The 23,246-nt window shown below is 53.5% G+C and overlaps 1 protein-coding gene across 7 annotated transcripts in view; it reads right to left on the reverse strand.

Moving 5' to 3' along the window:
* Nucleotides 1-18,780, reverse strand: part of TCOF1 (treacle ribosome biogenesis factor 1) — a 38,048-nt gene extending 19,268 nt beyond the window's left edge. For 5 of the 7 annotated variants that reach the window (XM_045815292.2, XM_045815291.2, XM_045815297.2 and 2 more), the window contains exons 1-13: nucleotides 18,608-18,780; nucleotides 16,148-16,203; nucleotides 13,156-13,301; nucleotides 11,053-11,126; nucleotides 10,138-10,321; nucleotides 9,455-9,528; nucleotides 7,421-7,651; nucleotides 5,937-6,149; nucleotides 5,501-5,716; nucleotides 5,172-5,336; nucleotides 4,799-4,981; nucleotides 4,384-4,635; nucleotides 4,093-4,293 (exon numbers count right to left, since the gene is read on the reverse strand). In XM_045815292.2, coding sequence (XP_045671248.2) covers nucleotides 4,093-4,293; nucleotides 4,384-4,635; nucleotides 4,799-4,981; nucleotides 5,172-5,336; nucleotides 5,501-5,716; nucleotides 5,937-6,149; nucleotides 7,421-7,651; nucleotides 9,455-9,528; nucleotides 10,138-10,321; nucleotides 11,053-11,126; nucleotides 13,156-13,301; nucleotides 16,148-16,203; nucleotides 18,608-18,715 — 2,103 coding nt within the window. In that variant the 5' untranslated portion in view covers nucleotides 18,716-18,780. The remainder of the gene's footprint in view (nucleotides 1-4,092; nucleotides 4,294-4,383; nucleotides 4,636-4,798; nucleotides 4,982-5,171; nucleotides 5,337-5,500; nucleotides 5,717-5,936; nucleotides 6,150-7,420; nucleotides 7,652-9,454; nucleotides 9,529-10,137; nucleotides 10,322-11,052; nucleotides 11,127-13,155; nucleotides 13,302-16,147; nucleotides 16,204-18,607) is intronic. The other 2 variants (XM_045815296.2, XM_087867855.1) reach the window with 2 other exon arrangements.
* Between the last annotated feature and the right edge of the window lie 4,466 nt (nucleotides 18,781-23,246).

Below are 23,246 nucleotides of genomic sequence, written 5' to 3' on the forward strand. Positions count from 1 at the left end.
AATAAATAAAATCTTAAAAAGAAAAAAAGAAAGCAATCTACACAGTCCCAGACATTTGGAATCTAACCCACTTCTAAATAACCCATGGTTCAAAGAATAAGAATAAAAGAAACCAACATTTCAAAATTCATGGGATGAAGCTACTGCAGTCCTTATAGGGAAATTCATTGTTTTAAATACTTACATTAGGGGAAAAAAAGAGCTACAATAAATAATTTAAGATTCCATCTTAAGAAGCTAGAAAGAGGGGCGCCTGGGTGGCTCAGTCGTTAAGCGTCTGCCCTTTGGCTCAGGGCATGATCCTGGTGTTATGGGATCGAGCCCCACATCGGGTTCCTCCACTGGGAGCCTGCTTCTTCCTCTCCCATTCCCCCTGCTTGTGTTCCCTCTCTCTCTGGCTGTCTCTCTCTCTGTCAAATAAATAAATAAAATCTTTAAAAAAAAAAAAAAAGCTAGAAAGAGAAGAGCAAATCAGTCCTGAAGAAAGGAATAATGATGATCAGAGTGGACATTAACGAAATAAAAAACAGAAAATGACAGAAAAAGCAATGGGACTACAAGTTATTTCTTTGAAAAGAACAACAAAATAGGTTAAGTCTTTCGCTAGGCTGACAAAGAAACAGGACAGAAGACACAAATTATTGAAAATTAGGACGAAAGCAGGACATCACTTATAGGCCCAATGGAAATTAAGAAAGATTATAAGGGAATATTATGAACAAATTTATGCCAACAAATTAGATAATGGAGATGAAAACATACAAGTTTCTAGAGAGGCACAAATTATTATTATTTTTAAAGGTTTATTTTAGAGGGAGAGCAAGAGCACACCAGTGGGAGCGAGAGAGTCAAGCAGACCCCCTGCTGAGCGCAGAGCCCTATGTGGGGTCAGTCCCACAACCCTGAGATCATGACCTGAGCCAAAACCAAGTCGGAAGTCAGCTGACTGTGCGCCCCAAAAGGCACAAATTATTAAGTGTGCACAAAATTACCAGAAGGTATAAAATGTAACTGGCTCAAGAAGCAAAAAACCCTGAATAGACCAATAGTAATTTTCAAAACTGATTTAGTAATTAAAAATCGTCCACACACAAAAAATCCAGGCCCAAGTGTTTTTATTGGTGAATTCCATTAAGGAAGAAGAAATAATACCAATCCAACATAAACTGTCAGAAAACAAAGGAGAGAACACTACCAAATCCATTTCATGAGGCCAATATGAGCTGGATACCAAACCCAGGCCAAGACACTACACAAAAACCATAGACTAATATTCCTGATGGATACAGACACAAAAACCTTAGCAAACCAAATCCAGCAACAAAGAAAAAGGAATATACAGCATGACCAAGTGGGATTTATAGCAAGAACGAAAGGTTGATTTAACACCTGAAAATCAAGTGCAATATATTGCATTAATAGAACAGGAAAAAAACAGTAAGATCGCTTCAACAGAAAAAAGCATTTAACAAAAATTCAACTTCAATTCATAACAAAAACTCAACGAACTAAGAACAGAAAAGAACTTCTTTGGGGCGCTGACTGGCTCAGTCGGTATAGCATGTGACTGTTGATCTTGGGGTTGTGAGTTCAAGCCCTATGATGGGTGTAGAGCTTACTTAAAAATAAAATCTTTTAAAAAAAGAACTTCTTCATCCTGATAAAGGGCATCTTTGAAATACTTAGAGCTAAAATCATACTCAACAGTGAAAGACTGAATGCTATAACCTAAATGAGAAACAAGGCAAGGGTGTCTGTTCTCACCACTGTTATTCAGCATTGTACTGGAGGATCTAGCCACTGCAGTAAGGCAAGAAAAAGAAATAAATGCAGTCTAAATTGAAGAGGAAAAAGTAGAACTGTCCTTATTCACAGACAACATGGTTTGTATATAGAAAATCCCAAGGAATCTACAAAAGCCAGGAAAACAGGTGAGCAAATGTAAAGTCGTAAGATACAAGATCAACAGGGACGCCTGGGTGGCTCAGTCGGTTAAGTGTCTGCCTTCAGCTCAAGTCATGATCCCAGGGTCCTGGGATTGAGTCCCGCATCAGGCTCCTTGCTCAGTGGGAAGTCTGCTTCTCCCTCTGCCTGCTGCTCCCCCTGCTTGTGCTCTCTGACAAATAAAATCTTAACAGAAGACGTACGATCAACATATAACACGAGGTTGGGCCCTGAAGGCACCCTACCACTCATTCAGCCAGTCATCACATGCTGACTGGCCATCTCTCCCACCCTTTTCACGCAAGGGCTCTCTTCCTATGGCATTTCAACAGAGAACATTCCTCAGTCTCTGGCACACCTGGTTTTCCAGACCAGTCCTGTCTTTGTTACTTTGTTTTGAACGTCAGCTCTCACATGGACGGTTTCCTCTGAGCTGGCCCAAAGACTATCTGACTCACCTGACCCCAGCGATACTGAGCAGTGTGGGACCGACTGAGTGTGTACAGAGGGCATTTTGAGAGGGAGGCCATATAAGGATTCTCTCATTTCATCCTCACCAGAACCCCCCAACAGAGGATTATCCTTATTCTTCAGACAAGACTCCTATCAGACCAGCCTGTCTCAGTGGAGGCAGTTCAGGCCTCCTGAAGCTAGGCGAGGCACCATCTTCTGACAAGGCATCCGGCTACAAAGCTGGGCCCCTAGAAAGAGATTAGCCGCTTTATTTTGCACCTTGGAAGAAACTAAGGCCCCAGAGCATAATCATGTCTGTGGTTGGAAAAGTTTGGGCCAAGATGAAGCAGAAGGATGTGTGCAAGCCAAAGGCTTTTGAGGCAGGCACACTGGGGCCCGGGCCCAGCTTGGACCCTCACTGGCTGGCTGGGCCGAAGCAGGTCAGCAAACAACTCTCCCAAACTCTAATTTCCTCCTCCAGAAACCAAAGCAAATGGTACTGGTGGGAGGCTCAGGTGGGAAGACAAATACTTAAGCAATGAGCACAATGAAACTTTTCAGGCATTGGTCTGGGATGTGTCTATAGCTTACGGGATAGGAGCTGTTGGGCTGGGACTCCAGCAGGGCCCACACACAGGTCAAAACCTCATTAGGGGAATCACAGGAACCTGGGTCCCACAAGGCAACAAGGAGAAGGGGACCCCTCCCCCCCAAAAAATCCATAGAAAATGTGTGCTTTGGTATAGGGGAAAAAAAAGAAATGACTAACCTCTGAGTGGTTACTGGGTGGGGGAAAGAGTGACAATTACAAATAATAAAATGGAGAGTGAGCACAGAGCATGAGTGATCTTCACTTTTCCCCACTTATCTCTTCCGGACTGGGTGAGGACTCCTGATTCTGTTCCCCATCAGCCTGGCCCACCCTCAGGGAGGCAGATGAGGGAGCCAGCAATGCGCAGGCCCGTTGCTGGGTGTGGCAGGTGAGATCTCGTTATATTCCCAATCCTGTGAAGGTTGATTTCCAATTTACAGAAGAGTAAAACAAAGGCCCTGGATGGATTCCGTCACTTGCTAGAACACGAAGCTGGGACTTGAACTCAGGTAGTCGGCCCCTGCCACACCATCTCCCTCAGTGATTCCACCAAAATGCTCGGCTTGGGGCGGTTCACTCAGGCTAGGTGCTCTACCACCCTCTGGGCCTTCACACACGCTAGTTTCTTTGCCTGGAACACTCCACTTCACCTGGCCAGCTCTTTTAGCCCAGAGTTCCCAATGCCACTTTCCAGGAGGCCCTCATTCCTGGAAACCCCTAGATGCTATCAACTGCCATGCTGTTAGCCCGGGCACGTGCTCTATTCTCAACCTCAGCACACCATGCCGGAATAACCTGGGCACACGTCCACGGCCCCTGCCTAGACTGGGGACTCCCTGAGGGAGCCGGGACAGCACCTGGCAGATGGGGTGCTCTACAGAGCGTGTGGAAGGCATAAGGAATCTCAACAGGAGCTCAAAAGGCCACGGGGGAGACCCTGCTGTCTCTGACAGGTGGAGGAGACAGTGAAAAGTAGGGAAGGAGGCTGAGCTGAGGCTGCCCCTGAGGTTTCTGCACACCGGGGGCAGCCCAGAAAAGCCTCTCCTCAGCCCTGCCCCAGGCTCTGGTGTGGGTGGGATGGGCTGGCTCTTCGTCGGCCTCACCTGGGCTGGAGCTTTGGCTGCCTCCTCACTGTCGGAGTCATCTTCACTGCTCTCTGAGGAGTCTTCTTGCACCTCAGCTTTGACCGGGGCCATTGCAGGCCCTGCCTTCCCAGGGGGTGCTGGGGCAGTCCCTTGGCCTGAGGGCCCCTTGGTGGGTGTGGAGGCAGCTTTTACGGTGACACCCTTCCCCACAGGCTTTGCCTGGAATGACAGGGAAGAGAAGCGGGTCACAGATGCCCCAGAGGCCACATGAACACTGGCCCTGAGTCCGGTGAATAAACTTGGCCTCACCTGTCCCACAGCTGGGGCCGGAGCAGGGTCCTCCTCACTCTCAGACTCCTCGCTGCTTGATGAGTCCTCCGGCCTCTGGGTGCCCCTGGCCATAGCTGGGGATGAGGTGCAGGCTGGAGAAGTTGCTGCTCCCGCCTTCCAAGGGGCTGGCGTGCCCACTCGCACCGGGGGGACCTTGGCAGGTGCTGGGGTAATGGGGGTGCCCTTCTTTGGGGAGGCCTTGGTCTGGGGTGTTCTCATAGCTGGTTTTGCCTGAGAGGAAGCAGAGGTCAGAAGCTAGAGAAGGAGACTGAATTCAGAACCCCCATCTGCTCTGGGGTGGAGCCCTGCTGCCATCCTTCCCCACGGCTCCCCAGGGAGCTGACTGGTGGGGGTGGTCAGGTCAGGCTGCAGAGCAGCCCCTCCTGGGCCCCACCTGGGCTGCAGCCATGGCTGCAGGCGCCTCTTCTTCACTGTCTGGCCCCTCCTCACTGCTGTCCGAGTCATCCTTGGACACCTCGGCCTTGCCCTGGGTGGCCACAGGCCCTGCCTTCTGAGGGGGCCCCTTGGCAGGACCTGAGGCAGCTCTGACCTGAAGGACTTTCCCAGAGGACTCTGCCTGCAGTGAGACACACGGGATCAGGGGAGGGAGTGGAGAGCATGGCTGTGTGCAGAGACACAAACCGAGGGGGGGGTGGTGGTGGTGGTGGTGGTGGTGGGTGTGTGGGTGTGTGGGTGTGTGTGGGTGTGTGTGTGTGTGTAGGGCTGGTGCTCTAGGAGAGAAGGAGCCTTACAGTCAGGGGCCTCACCTGGGCCGGTGCCTCCCCTTCGCTGTCTGATTCCTCTTCGCTGCTGCTCTCTGAGTCCTCCTCCTGTTTCCCTACCGGGGTGGCTGCTGGTCCCACCTTTGGAGGGGGCCCCTTGACAGAACCTGAGGCAGCTCTGACCTGGGCGTTTTGCCCCAAGGGCTTTGCCTGGGATTAACAAAAGACAGGATCAGGGCAGGGGCCCACAATGGACTGAGCGCGAGGGGAGACAGGAGGGGAGGAAGGCAAGTGCAGGGCGCAGGGCCCCAGGTGCGGAGAGGGAGGACAAGCCCGCAGACGGGCTCTCTAGGCAGGGGCACCCGCAGCCTCACCTGAGCAGGGCTCTTGGCTGGGGGCACAGCTGCTGGGGCCTCCTCCTCGCTGCCGGACTCCTCAGTGCTACTCTCCGGGTCTTCTTCCCCCTTCCCCACCTGGGCGGCTACAGGCCCTGCCTTGCCAGGGGGCACTGGAGGGGCCCCTTTCCTAGGGGACTCCTTGACAGAAACTGAGGCAGCTTTGACTTGGGGGGTCTTCCCTGAAGGCTTCGACTGGAGGGAGACAAATGGAATCAGGGAAGGGAGCCCAGAGAGTGGACATGAGGAGGAGACGCAAGAGACCGGACAGGGCAAAGGACACCACACGCACCCCAGGTGAGAAGGAGCGGGGCTCGGAGCATGTCTAGGGCTCTTGCAGAGGGCAGAACAAGTCCTCAGAAGGCCTTCAGGGGAGGGGCTCGGGCTGCACGGACTCTCCCTCCCCAGGCCTCACCTGAAGTGGCGTCTTGGCAGCTGGCGCCTCCTCTTCACTGTCGGACTCCTCCTCACTGCTGCTCTCGGAGTCCTCCTCTGGTTTCCCTGCCTTGGCCTGGGCAGCTGTAGGCCCTGCCTTCCCAGGGGGTGCTGGGGTGGCCCCTTTCCCAGGGGTCCCCTTGACAGGACCCGAGGCAGCTCTGACCTGGACTATCTTCTCTGAGCCCTTCGCCTAGTAAGAGAGGAAGGGTGGTTTGTTCCTCTCCTCCTAATCTCTGGTGCCTTCAGGACAAAGTGGAGGCCTCAGCTGGGGCTCACAAGATGCCCCTGCTTCTCTCCTCACTCTCTACCTTGACTGGTGCTCAGGCTTGGCCTATCAGCTTCACTCTCTCACTCCTGGGGCCTTCACAGCCCTGCCCATCTCACTTGGAGACCACACTGCCTCCTCTTCTGGGTCTGAGACAGGCACCAGTTCCTTTGGCAGTCCGCTCTGACGCCCCGGCACTGCTCCCAAAGTCGCCCATACACAGGGGTCAGAGCCTCCTCGGCGGTGCTCCCCCGCCAGCGGGAGAGCTCTGTGAGCACAGGCTCCAAGTCTGGCTTGGCCCACGGCTGCACCGTGTGTGACAATTCTCACTGCCACTGCCACATCAGGGCCTTGGCACTTGGGGGCTCCCCGTCGGAAGGACCTTCGTCTAAATGTCCATGTGGCACGTGCCCCCTGCTCCTCACATCCTCAGTGTCTCTGTCAGGCCTTCCCTGAGCGCTCTACTCTAACTGCCATTCCTACAGCCCAGCCCGCCTTACCTTCCTCTTTAACACCCAGCACAGTGAACCCTATTGACTGCATCTGCCCCTGGGCATCCAGGCCTGGGCCGGTACCGGGACCTCCCCTCCCGGGCCTCACCTGGCCAGCTCAGGGCTGCGGGGCCTTTTCCCACCACAGTCTGATGCTTCCTCCCCCTGTTCTCCGACCCCAACAGCCTCCCAGCCCCCCTGCTTTCCCTTCAGGTGTCCCCAGAGGTGTGGCCACCTGCCGAGCGGGAGGGGATCCCAGCAGATGGAAGTTAATAGGATTCCTGCTAGCTAACAAACCATGATTTGGCCTGAGAAGCCAGAGGACCAGGCGATGAAAACTTAAGTCCCTTCACAACAGGACCAGCTGGCCACATCCCATTCACTAAACAAGGGAACTGAGGTAAAGGGGAGTTACCGACAGAGTGGGGTGCAGGACCACCTTGTGGGAAGCAGCCCTTCTAGGCTGCTGCTTGGGCAAGAAGGGCAATTTCCACAGGTGGCTGAAGCAAGCCCAACTGTCCTTGCCCTTCAATTTTCACACCCTCACCTCCTGCTCTCCAAACCCCAAAGTGAGTCTTATTTGGCAGAGGAAGGGCTCACCACATAGCCATTCGGCCGGCCTCTGGGGGCCACGGAAGAGTCCCTGGCTGCTGAGGGATAGGGGAGTCTGGGGATGCCGAGGGCTAGTCTGCCCCCAGGCCTCACCTGGTGGGGCGGCTCCGCAGGGGCCCCGTCCTCACTCCCAGACTCGTCTTCACTGCTCTCTGAGTCCTCTTCTGCCTCCTTGGCCTTGCTGGCTGGGGTCAGGGCCCCTCCTCTGGCTTGGGGTGTCACGTCCCCTGCCTTCCCAGGGGCTGGGGCTGCCCCTTTCCCGAGAGAGTCCTTGGCAGGGGCTGGTGAGGCTTTGACCTGGGGTGGTTTTACTGACGGTTTCATCTGGAACAAGAAAATGCAATTAGGGAGAAATTAATCATCTTTGCCTCTGAGGGGTAGGAGAGGCTTCATGGCTTATAAAGTCCTCTCCTCGTACTATCCGATTCTCAAACAACTCCCTGAGACAGATGCTGTCTGTACACTCATGTTCCAGAAAAGGACAAGCAGCTCAGGGAAGTTAAGTCATTTAACCCCAATACGAAGGGCAAAGTCACCACTAGAACCCATGTCTGTGCGGCCTTGGGGGCACCCTCCAACACGGTGCTCCTCCGCCACCTGGCACGAGCCCGTCCAGCACAGAGGGGCAGTCTCACTCCACCAGGAGGCTCACCCCGTCTGCCCCTTCGATTTCAGTATCTGATCGTGGCAGCCATCCCAAGGGCCACGAGGCCAGGATTTGAACTCCAGTCTCGCCACTGGCTTGTTTGGGCACATTCCTTTCCTCTGTGGGCTCTTTCCTAGACTTCTAAAATTCTGACATTTCCAAGGCAGGCAGCGCCCTACCTCCACCTCCATCATCAGATTCCACCTGGCCCCGGGTTCCCGGGGCAGCCATGTCCTCAATCACAAACTCCTCACTGCTCTTAGGGCCCTGTGCTGGCCTCTGGCCCACCCAAGTGTGTGTCTGACTGCTGGCTTTCCGGGGCTAGGAGTGGCCCCCTTTCCTGTGGCAGGGCTGGGAAGGGCAGGAGCCCGGGGCACCCTGAGGGCTGTATCCAGGTGGGGATGGGAGGTGGGGAGCGGCAGACAGGAGGCAGACAGGAGGAAGGTCTCCACCTTCATGTTACTGGGTGAGGCGGGAAGCAAGGTACTCTGGACACATCAACCACCCCTGAATCCTGCTGGTTCTCCCTCCACATGCCCTTTCTAGTGGGCGCCCTGGCACCTGCCACCAGCCTCACTCCGCCAGCTGCTTCAACGGTCTCGCTACTTTCCCTCTGCCCTGTCCTCCAACCGAGGCCACAACCAGCAACCTTCCTCCAGCATAAATCAGGCCATCTCACCTCCATGCCTAAAACCTTGAGATGGCTTCTCACAGACCCTAGAGTACAACCCAAACTCCTCGTTGGTCCCCATGGTCTGGCAGGGGAACGCGGCCCCTGCCTACTCTGACCCCTCTTCGGTAACTTGCACCTCGACTACGGCGTCACATTCTTGTTGGTGCCCCTCGGGGCTCTCTACGTTTCCCCTAGCAACCTGCGGCACAGCAGCCGAACTTCTGAGGACCCCTCCCTGTCCCCAGGGCAGCGGGAATCATGCAGTCCTGCCTCCCACTACATTCCCAAGGCCTGGGTGCCCCATAAAGAATGACTCCCTGGTCACAGTTCAGAGAAGGGCTAAGGCCACAGACCAACACCTGACCATCCCTGACCACGCACCTAGGCCCGGCATTCACCGTCAGGCCCAGAGCCCCTCACCCGACTCACCCGACCACACCACGGGACGGCTGCCCTCCCACCCCTGGGCCTTGCCTTGTGCAGCTCTTGCTGCTTAAACACCCCTCCCCCCCACATCCCTTCCTGGTGAGTCCCCTGTGCGTCAAGGCCCCGCTCCAGTGCCACCTCTCCCAAGAAGCCTTCCCTTGTCTCACAGACAGGACAGCGTCTCTCCTCCCCGAGACCTCTCTCATGCCCAAGGTGCGACGAGCAGCACCTGGCTCTCCTCCCCAGGCCTCGGCCTTTCCAGCTCCCAGTCCCCCCAAAACACTTGCTGAACTGATTTGGCCCCATTGGTGTGCAAAGCCCTGGCCACGCCTCTGCGAGAGTTGGTTTGCAGAGGGTGGCTCCTGAGGATGGTGGCAATTACCTCCACATATGTCTCATCGCTCGAGCTCGAGGTCTCCTCGCTGGAGCTGTCGGCCTGGTTGGCTGATGTCATTCCTGAGGGAGGATGAGGGAGAGGACTGAGGGCCTGCCCTTCCAGACTCCTCTCCCCTCGCCAGCACTCTGCCACGCCAGCCAATGAGAGTCAGGTGCTCTGCGCTGGCCTCTCGCGTGAGTGCTTCGGCCCCACCTACCGTGAAGCCCCACAGCTGAGGCGTGTGCCCCTCGCATCCCCGCGTTCCCACACCTCTGTGGCCCTGGGAAGGGTCAGACTAGGTCCTAACACATACAAGCCAGTGTCTGATGGCTCAAAGATCTCTTTCCGTCCTCATCACACTGAGCAGGCAGGCAAATGCCTATTTGACATGAGAAACTGAGGCAAACCCAGGCCTCTCACTTTAGTCTCAGCCTCTACAGTAGGCCTCGGACCCACCTGAGAGCAGTAAGCCAGAAAATGCTCCGCCACCACCCAGGCTGCTCCAACCTTGGCAAAGCCTGATGTGTCCCTGCAGCAGACCCTCCCTCACTGAGGTGTGGAGCCCTTACTGCCATGGAGACAAACCTCTAATTTCCAGAATGTCCCAGAGCTTGATAAAGCAGTGCCTGGGGCCTGCCTCCCCAACACAAACTCAGGGGGCTTGGCGTCTAGAGGTCCTCGCTGCTCACCAGGCTTGGCCGTGGTTCCGAGGGCCGGGACACTGCCCTCCTCCTCAGTTTCTGAGACCAGGATGGTATTTGCCGAGGGCCCAGCTGACTTCCTGGGTGACCTCCCAGACAAAAGGTGGGCCACTGCCTTTCCAGAGGCTGGATGTGGTGTGGAGTTAGTCTTGCCGGCTTTCTTGGTCTTTGCCTACAAAGGACAGGGGTGACGGACACGCTGGGTTGGCCTGGTGAGTGACGAGCACAGGCCTCTTCCCAGCCATGCAACTTGGGCAAATTCCCTCCCTCGGTCTGTTCCTTCATCTTTAAGGTGGGGCCGACAGTGGCACCTGCCCGCAAAGGTTTGGAGAACGCCAAATCACAGTCCTGGGACACAGAGTTACTTGCTAAGCGGTAACGGGCGGCGTGCTGCGGTTCCCAGCACTACCTCGCACTGCAGCTAGCGTGCCAGGCCTCTCAGGCGCGCGTCCTCGTGCGTCTGTACTGCCGCTACAGGGACTACCAGCACATGGTCGTCCACTCTGAGTGGTTCATCTAGAAAACGAGCTTCATGCTTTCAGAACCACAGGTGTCTTATTCACTGTGGTGCCCCCACCACCTCCCACAGTGCCTGGAAAATAACGAGATTGGTCCCAAGTTGTTGGCTGAACAGGTGCACGCAGGGATGACGGGGGAAAGTGTTGCAGGTGCATCCTGTGCCCAGTGGCCCAAGCAGTGGGCATTGTTCCCACCTTACAGAAAAGGAAACTGAGGCCCAGAGAGGGGAAGGGACGCAGCAGGGTCACATGGCTGGTGATAAACGCTGACATCTGATCCAAGTCGGACCCTTAGCCACAACCCTATCCTTCTCTGACGCAGGGGACTGTCCCCCTAGGGCGCTGCACACTGATAGGCCACAGCTTGGAAGGTGGTCCTACTCACCTTGTCTTTCTCTTTTGCGCTCGATGGCAAAACCGACCCCGCCACCAAGGAGTTGGTAGATGCTAGTCTTGGGGCTGCAAGACAGAAACACCCATGGGCTGAGCCAGATGAGCTTTTTCTCACTCAGAACAGCCAACAGGTCTCAGCTCACTTGACGGTTCAATCGGTGTGGCTGCCCGGTGCTGGCACGAGGACCTGAGGCCGAGCCCAGACCTGTGGAAAAGAGCTCTGGGGCGCAGGAGCCACATCCAGAAGGAGCAAGAGAGCAGGGCAACGTGAAAGCCACGGGTCCGCGTCCCCCAGGGAGTCCCAACTCCCTGATGGCATGAGACACTGGAGCCCCCAGAGGAAAGGGCTGGCTCGCAGGCGTGCTGCACACTACCTCGATGGCACGGGCCAACTTCAGGGTGGGCCAGCCCCACAGGCTACCACCCTGCAGTCCCAGAGTCCCTCGGCAGGACAGGGCAGTGGTTACCCAGCCCGTCCCCGGGCCACTGAGAAAGCTGCTTGGGATTTCAAGGGTTTCTAGTGGAAAGGCAGCTGAACCATGGGCCCGGGAACTGGTCAGATGTGGAGACTTACAGATTCCTGGTGCTCTTACACCAGGGGACTGTCTCCCCAGATCTCAGACAGGGCAAGATTTCTAGGGTGTGCTGTGCACTCGAGAGGACACTGTGGAGATGAACGGCTCCCTTCCTGGCATTGAACTCCATCTCCCTCTCTTTTTAATTTTAGACACATCTGTAAGTGGAGAGGAAGTACAGCGAACCACACAGTCCCAACCATTACCAACTTGTGGCCAACGTGATGTCAACCAGCCTCTCTGGCACCCTTCCCCATCAAGTATGATTCTGAAGAGAAAGCCAGACACTGTACCGCACTGCCCACAAATATTTCCATATGCTTCTCTCAACGGGGACTCAATTATGATTCTGTTATCACAGGAAAAATTCATAAACTATCACTCAATAAAATTCATTAAATAAAAATTCATTAATACCAAATAGTACGAAATTCACCCATTTTTGTGTTACACAGTGTGTTGAAATGGATGTGTGCACGTATGGACGGCCGTCTGCAGGACTAGATGCAAAGGGCACAGATGGAGAGCTCCCCGCCAGGATACATTTTGGGGGGGGGCGAACCAGGAGAGAAGAATAGAAAACCTCTCATTTTTCTTCCACATGCTTTCATATGGTTCAAAGTGAACTTGTTTTACATTTGTAATTTTAAAAGATTAAGAAAGATATAAGATATATATTCAATATGATCTTGAATATTTTTAAAAACATGCTCAGGAAAAATAAATGGAAGAATATTTGCCAACTTGTAGGTGGCAAGAATATGGGTAATTTTTTCTCCTGTCTTTTTAACCAGTAATTTTCATATATCCTATAATGAACAGTCCACAGTAAATCCTAGATTTCTTTTACAATCAGAAAATATACTTAAAATCAAGAAATTACCCTCTTGCAGAGGAAAAGGGACGATTCCTCAGTGGAGTTATAGTTATGTTGGTTAAAGCAAACTGTCCTGAGGGCTTGGGGAGAAGGGGCTGGGAAGGCCTCACAGGCTCACCCCTGCGAAAGCTCTGAAACCGGAGTGCTCAGGACAGCCCCCCTGTGCTACCTTGTACTCCTCCAGCACAGAAAACACAGCCCCTCTCCCAGCAGCCCACAGGCCGCACAGAGAGGTGCTTGCCGGCTGTGCTCTGAGATCTTTCCAGCAGTTCTTCTACATATGCGGGCTTCTTTCCATCTTTATCAGAATCACCCGGGGGCTTGTAACAACGCAGCTGTTGTACCCCAAATTAGACTGTAAGGGCCCAGCTTGGTTTTTGTTCACCACTGGATTCCCAGTACCCGGGACACAATGTCTGGCACGAGAAAGGGCTCAACTAAATACTGCAATAGGTATGTGGGACGCTTCCAGTCTTCTCTCTAAAAGGTCCTGGTCCTCCCAGGGCTCACCGGAGGAGCAGCTAGAGGTGGGCTCTCCCCCAGGACAACCCAATATCCAAAAGCCTGCTCCCCAAAGCTGCAGGGCCCTGGGCTGAGCCGCGCCCACACCGACAGAAACTCCCCCAGAGTGCAGGACTCTTACTGGCTTTAGCGGCTTCAGCTTCTGCGTCGTCCTCGTCCTCCTCTTCCGAGCTCTCTGAGCTGCTAATGGGGTCTGACACTCGGGTCTTCTTAGCCTGCAACGCCGCATCCTCCTCCGCCTTTCGCTTCTGGCCAATCTCTGAGGTTCTGCAGGACAAGGATGACTGGCTATACCAACCAGGTGACAAGGGCACCTCCAGATTTGAAAAGACACGCCCCCCCGCCCCCCAAGGAAATGCGCATAGCGAGTTTGAGAACACGGCGTAATACACTTGTATTCTCCATTTTCACACATTTCATAAACTATTTTTACGATTATTAGTCTTCAAAAAAATCAGGAAGGGTCAAGAACAGCATGTGACAGCGGCTAACCGTCACTGAGTGGGATGAGCCAGCATCTGTAGGCCGTTCATAGAACCATCCGGGCTCCTCCTCCAGAACTTGCAGCACCGCCACTGTCCTCTGGGAGATCCCGCTCAGGTTCTGCCTGTGCTTTAGGCCCCAGCGCCAACACAGACTCCTCAAGGCCCTGCCTGACCGTGCCCCACCCCCGCCGGGCTCGGCCCTGCCATCCCGTTTCATTTTCTTCAGAGCACTTTCTCTCTCCTGTCATTCTACTTACTTCCTGCCTGACTCCCCAGCTTGTAGTCAAACCCCGGGGCGGGGGGGGGGGGGGGGCTGACAGGAGCGTCTGCTAGCTCACCAAGTACCTTCCGCATGTAGCAAGCATCTCAAAAAACGAACAACTAAATGACTTGCTCAGGGTCAGAGAGGAGGAAGTTTGGAAGTTTGGGGCACGGGCAGGACAAGCACCCAGATGGCTGAGTCCCTGGAATGTGCGAGTACCATCTCCTCTGACCTCACCCTCCCACCCCGACAGCGTCACCATCTATGCCCTGTGTTCTCCAGCTGGGCTAGATGTGCCCTGCCACAGTCTGTGGTCCCTTGTTCCCAGGAAGGCCACTTGTTGGGACTCCCCTGAAAAACAGGTTTCCTTTATTATGCTTATCAATTCATTCTGCTCCTCTCACCTCAACAGAATCTAAGTTTCACAAGGGCAGGGATTTTTCTCTGGTTGGTTCCAGGTACATCAAGAACTGTTCTGGCTCATAGTAGCTGCTGCTTAATAAATGTGGGCGGAGGGGGGACGCCTCCGAAGGTCAGGTTTAGCACCTTATCTACTATTACTACATTTTACAGGTGAAGACGCAGACTCAAGGAAACCAAGGTCATAAAGCTGGTTGTTGGGTTTGAACTTTGCTGAGAACCGTTAGACTAGGCTGCCTCTGGTGGGGGTGAGGTCCACGTTCCATTCAGTACCCCTCACCCACAGAAGGGACCAGTGACAAGGAAGGGGCTCACTGAGGCGGTTCTCTAGGGAAGGAAGTGCCAGACACCTGGGCACACTGAAGAGGGTGAGGGAGAGGAAGTGCGGGGTGTGCACTGCACTCTGACCTTACCTTACAGCAGAGGAAAGCTGAGAACTGAGAGCTGACAGGGCCTTCACAGACCTTAGCTCTCTGCTGGAAGCTGGGATCGCTTTCACACCATTCTCGCCTTTGCTTACACCCCTCCGGTGACAGGGAACTGTAGTCTACCTCATTTTTGGATAGCTCTGATGACCAAGTGCTTATATTCAGAAGCTGAAGCCTGTCTCCCCAAAGTGGTACATCTGGGTCCCACTTCAGTCTCTCAGAGCCCTAGAGAACGGCCCACTCCCTTTGTCCTCTGAGATGTGCAGACGCATCACCCGCCCCTTTGTCACCTCTTGTCCATCCTGGACAGTTCAGTGTTTTCTAATCATTCCTCATGGAACATGACTGCACGTCCTTCACTCCCCTGGATGACTGTGGTCAGGCCAGTTCAGGGAGAATGATTATCCCCTCCCTCCCTCTCAAACCATTCCTCTGTTGATATGCCCTTGGATTATCCCCCCTTTCCTTGTTTCTGCATGTTTCACAGACACTTCCCTCCATCTCTCCCTCCAAATTGGGCTTGCTTCTTGCTCCACGCTCAGGCCCACCGTCCACACAAGAGCACAAGCCAGGCACCTGGAAGTCAATGAGCCCACCCCTCCAGACCATCCACAGCTCTGGGTCTCGTCCCCTAATATTCCTGGAATTGACCATCTGACTCTCTACCTCCCCCCCCACCCCGTTATTCCTGTCTCAAGCCCCATCAGCTCTTGCCTGGATGATGGTGTCCAAAGCCCCAACCAGCCACGCCATCCTGCAGAGTGATCTCACCACTCTCTACTTCACCCTTTCACAGCTTTCATTGCTCTTAGGGCAAAGACACAACTTCTCACCATGGATGATGAGGCCTTGCATGGGGTGGACCCTGCCAGTCGGCCAGCCTCCTCTGTCCTGTGGCTGCAGCTACAGGCCTCAAGCACCAGCAGTTCCTTCTGCCAGGCCCACTCTACCTGCCTCTCCAGACCTACTGCCTAGTTCCCTCCTCTACTGCAGCCCTCACACAAAAGGTCACCACAGGGAAATCTCCCCTAAACCCCCAAATGAGGCCCAGCTAACCCGTTTATGGGGTTTTGATACCAGGTCTTTTTTCATAGTCATTACTACCATTTTAATTTAACATTTATTTGTTTCAGTCTTTGAGGCATGCCTACCTCCCTGACTCCAAGGTCAGCTCCAGGAAAGAAGGAACCATGTCTGTCTCACTCACGACAGTTATCTCCATACTTAGAACAGGAGCTGGCATTTAGCGGGTAGGTGCTAAACGTTTGTTTCAATAAACGTTTGTTGACTGAATAACAAGCTGCTGAGAAGCTATGGTCCGTGGAAGCACTGACCACAGCTCTCAATGTCCTCTCTCACTATCAGACACCCACACCTGTGACCTGGCTTCTCAGGGGCGATGCCTATGTCCACAGTGGGCTATGCAGACAGATCGCAGACCTGATTAGAATCCTAGCTTATTTCAAGCTGATGGCCTGGGGTGTCCCTACTCCACTCTTTCAGCCCCGTCAGACTTACTGTTGCCAGTGAGTATAGATGTCCATAAGGGTTACAGGCTGAGTCAGGAAACTTTTCTGCAGAGAAGTAAAGAGAAAGCAGCAATTAATCCCCCAGCACAATATGGGTTCTCCTTGGGCCTAACTCTCCATGACCTCACGGGAGACTGTTTGCTCTGGGAAATATGTCTGTTTGGCCCTGTCAGTACCACTCAAACCTTCCAGAGACAAGCAGGGCAAGTACTTCCAGCTAAAACCTTTTAGGACAACGTGTTAGTCAGAGGTACCTTTGAGAAACTGGAGTTAGAATGTTCCAGCATTTGTCTAGCAGTCCCCAACCTCCCTTGCACTCTCCACGCTTAGAGGCCACAAGACAGAGTTTTTTCCACCCCTGACCTTTCAAAAGTCTTTGAAAGGCCAGGTGGGTCAATCTCCCCAGGGCAATATGAACTACAGCTCAGACATCCAAGGCATCCAGGTGGCATAACCGCGGTCCACTTATCCACTAGGAAGAGACTAGAACCAAATGGTGCCAGTCCCTTGGTAGAAGCAGAGGGAACCGGGTGGAATCCAGCCCTTTGGAACCAAGGCCGGATGGCCCACTCTGTACATGTCAAGAACCCAGGGTGTCAAGTGCTCCAGGGAGGTCGAGTGAGCAATGCGAGGTGAGGGCAGCATCAGGGATCTGGGCAGAATGGCCAAGAGGCTGCATCTGGAGTCAGGCAGAGCTCCTCTGTTAACTGCTGGGCTAATCTCTTCACCTCTTCAAACTTCAGGTTCCTTCTTTATAACACGGGGCTAAGAGCACCCACCTAGCAGGATGCTATCAGGCCTGAACAAGATATTCTAGTCCGTGCCCAGCACATGACTGATAACACACAGACTCCAACTGTCGACTTCACTCTGCTCTGCCCCAGCCACACTTGCTTCCTCACTGGCGCTCAAATGTGTTGCTATTCTTTCTACCTGGAATGCTCCCTCCTGCTAACTACGTAGCTCACGCCCTCACTTCCTTAAGGTCTCTGCCTTCTCAGAGGTGAAATGTCAGATGAAATGTCACCTTCTCAGTGGGGCTTCCTGATCACCCCACTTATAACTGAACCCTGATATTCCTTATCCTCCTTGCCTGCCTTATTTTTATAGCTAACACCTATGATCACCTAATACGCTACATCATTAACTTTTTTTTAAGTATTTGTCATCTGTCTGCTCCTGCTCCAATGTATGTTCCACAAGGACAGGATACTTTGGCCTAGGCAAATGCCCCCATGAAGATGGGTACTGTCTCTCACCCCACTTACCTGTTAAGTAATCTAAATGGAGTAAGAAGGCAATCAAGGTCTAGAGAGGGTTGAGAAAAGCTCGGATAATGTCTTAGGGTCCATCACCCTCTAGGGAGATCCTGGGAGCAAGCAGCAGGACCAGAGCCTACACCACAGCCAAAGGGATGACTAATCAGGTCAATATTCGGTTTAATAGCTTAAAACCTTCCCGTGGCTTACCACTGTTCTTCAGATGAAGACCAAACTAATTACAGGAAGGCTCTAGCCAGCTCCCTACCCCCTCTGTCACCCTGTACTCCACACTTCAGCCACAATGGACTTTCCAGAGGCCAGTACAAATGCAACAAGTTCCCTCCCACCACAGGACGTTTGCACTTCTGCCTGGAATATCCACCTCCCTCCTCCCAGGTCTCAAATCAACATCCACTTCACCGGGAAAGCAGTCCTGGATATCCCTGACACACGGGCAATTTGCCATCCCTGTCTTATCACCCTGTGCCTAATGTGTTAAGCGTACAGTTACTTCTGTGATTCTTTGATTTATGTCCACCTCGCCTACTAGATTTAGAATGTAAACCCTAGGAAGCCTGAGGGACAGTGCTCAACATTCTATCACGAGCACCCTGAGCGCCGGAGTGAGTTGCTGAAGAAAATGAATGAAGTAAGCAATGACTCCACCACAAGCTCGCATTCTAAAGCTGTCTGACTCAGTAGGGAGGGACGAGGGCCTGAGCTTCACCTCAAGGACGAGGCCACAAGCCCCTTCCCGCGGCGGTCTCTTTCGCCTCCTCACCCTTCCCGGGGTCTCGTCGCAATTCACCCCTCAGGCTCTTAACAACCCTCTCGCCCTCCGGGGCCCGCGCTGAGCCACGTGGCCCGAGACTTCGGAAACTCGGAAACTTTAAACCGCCACCACCAGGAAGGGGGTGGAGGTGAGGGCCGCGGGAATTACAAAGCCGTGCGCGTCCGATCTCACATCCCGGCCCGCCCACTGCACGGCTGAGGAAACTGAGGCCCAGAAGGACAGGGAGCCGCAGGGGGGCAGAGGCTGCGGCTCCTTCACTACCCCTGGCCGCCTCCCAGAGCACCGCAGGGACGGTCCGGCCCTGGGCGCCCGCCAGGCCGCTAGGAGAGGGGGCGCAGGCGGTCGGTCTCCAAATCCTGCACGCGGCCCTAGCACACGGCCCGCACACGCTTACCTGGCCACTCTGCTCCTTCACTTCCCGCGCCGCGCGCACATAGCCTGCCTGCAACAGATGCTGGTAGATCAGGGGGAGCAACTCCCGGCGTTTCCTGGCCTCGGCCATGCCGGCGAAACCCGGCCCGTCCGCTCACCTGCACGCCCCCCTCAGTCCCCGCCCGCCACTTCCCTCGTGCCCTTAGACCTCGCGCGCCCCACTTCCGGCTCCTTTTTTGCCCAAGGCGCGCAGCGCGCCGGGAAATGTAGTCTTAGTTCCTGGAGTGGCCGGCCCCGCCCCGGAGGGGCCGAAAGGGCAGAGGCTTGGGGGATAACGAAGCCTCCCATTGGCGGGGGAGGGCGTGGTCAGACCTAGACCCGCCTCCTAGCCTTATGATGAAGGACTCCCTCTTAAAATCTCCGGACTTGCCCACTGCAGGCGTTTGTCTTCCATGTTTGCTGTGACGTCTGCGATAGGGTTTTACTCATCACTGAACATCTTTTTTTTTTTTTTTTTAAAGATTTTATTTATTTATTTGACAGAGATACAGACAGCCAGCGAGAGAGGGAACACAAGCAGGGGGAGTGGGAGAGAAAGAAGCAGGCTCATAGCGGAAGAGCCTGATGTGGGGCTCGATCCCATAACGCTGGGATCACGCCCTGAGCCGAAGGCAGACGCTTAGCCGCTGTGCCACCCAGGCGCCCCATCACTGAACATCTTAATCTGCATCTCTCTGGTCCCGAACTTCCAGTTACTCGCTCATTTATTCACTTCACAGAGTTTTTAGGACCCATGTATTTGTCATCATTCATTCATTGCATAAATCGTTTTTGAGCACCATACTTCAGGCTCATGCTCGCCTAGAATGGAGGGATAAAAAGATGGATAAGAAATGGTGGCTACCTTCAAAGCTCACAGGGAGATTCGGTAACCAAGCAACTGTGGGTCAATGCCTTGAGTGCATTATCCGGGACAGGGGCAGCCTATGGGAGCCAGGAGAAGGGGCCCTAACCCCCAAGACACATCTAATTTGAGGCTTAAAGATGGAGTAGGAATTTCTAGGTGCAGAAGAGAGGACTGGCACTCCAGGCAGAGGGCACTGCCTGTATACAGTCAGGAGAAACCACCCTGGTACAGGCTGGGAAGCCCACACACAGAACCCAGTCTGTGCTGATGGGCTGCAGTTGCGGGGAAGAGGGGATGAGTAAGGACACAGGAGGATGGAGAAGGGAACAGGCCTGACAGCAGCCTCTCCCGCTGAGCAGAGCTTGCACTTTGTTCCAAGGGTGATAGATAATCTCTGACTGGTTTTCTGTGGGAGGGTGACCTGGGTTTGTGTTTGTAAGAGATTGCTATCACCAAAATGTGGAGGATGGATTTGTAGAGAACAAAACTAGATTGTGAGGCTGTTGTACTTGTTGAGGGGAGGTTGGCAGGGAGAGGATGAGGTAGGCTGGGGAATATTTGAATCAGCTCTTTTTAACTTCATGGACCCATTGAGAAACTGAAGATAGCATGAACCACCTAGACTTTGCTGTAGAAAATGTTGAATGCGTACAGACACATGACGTTTTCAAACCGATTTTAGGACGTGCATAAGCACACAACTGAACCTCCTAAAGTTAGGAACTACTGTTCCAGGAAGAAACAGGGATAGGACCAGGTGACTGAATGTAGTGAGTGAGGAAGAAGGAAGAGAGTAATCTGCATTCAGCCATTTAGTAAAATATTTATTGAGTACCTACTATTGGGATGAAGTAGTCTCCATCCCAACAGAGCCTAGATTCCAAAGGGGGAGACACATGCTTGAACACTTCGTTACAAACAGTGAGTCCATGCAGAGAGGAAAAGAATAGAGTTTTTTGGTGTTTTGTTTTTAATTTTTATTTTTTATTTGACAGAGAGAGTCAGTGAGAGAGGGAACACAAGCAGGGGGAATGGGAGAGGAAGAGGCAGGCTCCCAGCGGAGGAGCCTGATGCAGGGCTCGATCCCAGAACTCCGGGATCATGCCCTGAGCCAAAGGCTGACGCTTGACGACTGAGCCACCCAGGCGCCCCAGAATAGAGTTTTCTTAAGGAACAGTAAACACTGTGGGAGTCACACAGCTAAGGTTCAAATTCTGGCTTTGCTTCTTGTTAACTGGGGAACCTTGGGTAAGTGACATAACTTCTCTGTGCCTCAGCTTCTCCATCTGTAAAATAGAGATAATTTAATATCTACCTCATAGGGTTGTCATGAGGAGTAACTGAGTTCTAAGCAGAAATGCTCAGAAGAGCTTCTAACAATAGTGCTGTGGCTAGATGTATGTTAGCCATTATTGTGAAAGCATTTAACAGGAAGGAGGGATTTATCCTTTCTTGGGGATTAGGGAAGGATTCCCTGAGGAAGTGTTTTGGTTTTTTTTTTTTTTTTTAAGATTTTATTTATTTGTCAGAGAGAGAGAGAGAGCACAAGCAGGGGGAGCAGCAGAGGCAGAGGGAGAAGCAGGCTCCCCGCTGAGCAAGGAACCCGATGTGGGATTGGATCCCAGGACCCTGGGATCATGACCCGAGCCAAACGGAGGCAGACGCTTAAGGGACTGAGCCACCCAGGCATCCCGAGGAAGTGATATTTGTAAGGAAATCTGAACTATGTGTAGATGAGGATGGGGAGGGGGGACTCCTGGGCATAAGGAAGAACCTGTGCAAAGGGCCTGAGGCAGAAGGTGCAGCTGAGAGAAGAGGCCAGAAAAGGCCTTGGTAGCAGGGTTAAGGGGGAGAGCAGGGAGATTGGGGAATGTGGAGGGAGGGTGGGCACAGGCAGATTTCACATTAACGAATCTTTCTTTTCATCGTAAGCATGATAGGAAGCCACTGACAGTGTAGGCCCAAGAAGGACAGGATGATTTTTCATTTTAATGTGACCTATGTGAATGCCCAGTGGAGAGTGGAGTAGGGTGTGGATGCATCCATGCCAGAAAACAAGTGAGGGTTAGGAGCACAGGCAGGCATCCAGGGAGAATATAATGGGGCAATGCTGGTGGCAGCGGAGGGGGAGAGTGGTGGAAGATTCCAGAGTTGTCAGGAAGTAAAATCGTCATAAAGATGTGTTGGAATGGAGGGCAAGGCAGAGGGAGCATCAGGATGAACTGTGAGGTTTCTCTGCAGCCTGGCAGGCAGCGACTTTCCCTGAAAAAGGGAAGCCTGGAGAGGACAGGGATGGGGGCAGATGGGGGAGGGGAGGGTGGTGAGGGGGCCATGAAAAGCCTAAGTTCCACTTTAGCCAGGTGAAGCTTGAAATGCCTTTGAGACATGGAGTGTAGGTGTTGGGTAGGCAGTTGGGGGCCTGGGTTTGGACCCACATGAAGATGGGAAGTTGTCAGAAGAGAGATGATAATTGAGGCTGTGGCTGCGGGCTGGTTGTCTAGGGAGCAGAATGCGGACAGAGGAGAGAAGTGGCCCGGGAGGAAGCCCTGAGGCGTACCCACGGGGTCGGGCTGCGCAGAGGAGGACGTGCCTTGCAAGCCAACAGAGAGATAGGAGAAAACCCAGGAGGGTGGGTGTAGGGAAGGAAGGCAGGGGACGAGTTTCAAGAAAGTGGGGCGAGCCCATGGGGAATGCTCTGAGAAGTCAGATGGGATGAGGACAGGACTGTGAGCTTTGGTTTAATGACAGCTGTGGCGACTGTTATGGCTTCAGGGAGTGCTACTTCCGTGGAGTGATGGAGAGGGTCAGGTGGCAGTGGTCCGATGAGTGAAGGAGGGATGAAGGAGGCAGTGGGTCTTTGGAGAAGTTTCTGTGCAAAGGGGAGGAGAGAGACAGTGTGACAGGGTCGGTGCGTGTGCTGGGGGAGGTGTGTTATAAGGTGCAAGAGAGCTGGGTTTGTTTAAAGGCAGATCAAGGGGAGAGAGCTTAATTAGGGGTGTAGGGAACAGGGGAGATAATCAGCAAGTGATGTTTGGGAGCATATGCAGGAGGGAATGGGATCAGGCATGTGGGTGGAGGGGTTGGTCTCAGAGAGGAGGAGGGATGACTTCTCTAGAACCAAAAGAAGGAACAAAGAGAGGCCGGGTGCAGATGTCGATGTAGGTTTGTAGTGGGATGTTAAGGGAGATTTCATCTCGAGCTTCTATTTTTTCTGCAAAGTGGGAGGCAAGGTCCTCTGCTGAGAGCGAGGAAGAGGTGGTGAAGAGTCTGGAGGAAGGAGGAGAATGAGCATTCCGACTTGGGAAGCAAACTTGCCCACTAAATCCCCAATTGCCTGATAGCGTCGACAACTCAGTTGAGGCTGGTGATCGTTAACGGACGCGTGTCCTGTCCCGTCCCACTGAGAGATTTCCCCCTTTGTAGCTCACCTACCCCGATGCAAGCCAGGGGGAAAGTCCTTAGTGGGGTTTATCTAGAGGCCTCGGGTTTTGCCAGAGGGGTGAGGAAAAGAGGCACAAGGGTCTAAAGAGTTGGCAAGAGAGATGCTCAGTGTCTGGGCTCTGGGATCTCACTGGGCAGGGAGGGAAGTGGAGACAGATGGAGTCAATTTTCAGGGAGAGAGTGGAAGCCTCCGGGACTGGGCCACCATGAACTTGATAACCAGCAGCCTGAGCTGGAAGACAGTTGGCGACTCCAGTTGATGGCAATGCCCAGGTTCCTGATTGTGGGGCTGGATGGGCCACTGACTGAGATA

The sequence above is a fragment of the Ursus americanus genome, chromosome 15, assembly GCF_024610735.1.
Source record: "Ursus americanus isolate L20-20 chromosome 15, mUrsAme1.1.p, whole genome shotgun sequence".
Taxonomy (NCBI): domain Eukaryota; kingdom Metazoa; phylum Chordata; class Mammalia; order Carnivora; family Ursidae; genus Ursus; species Ursus americanus.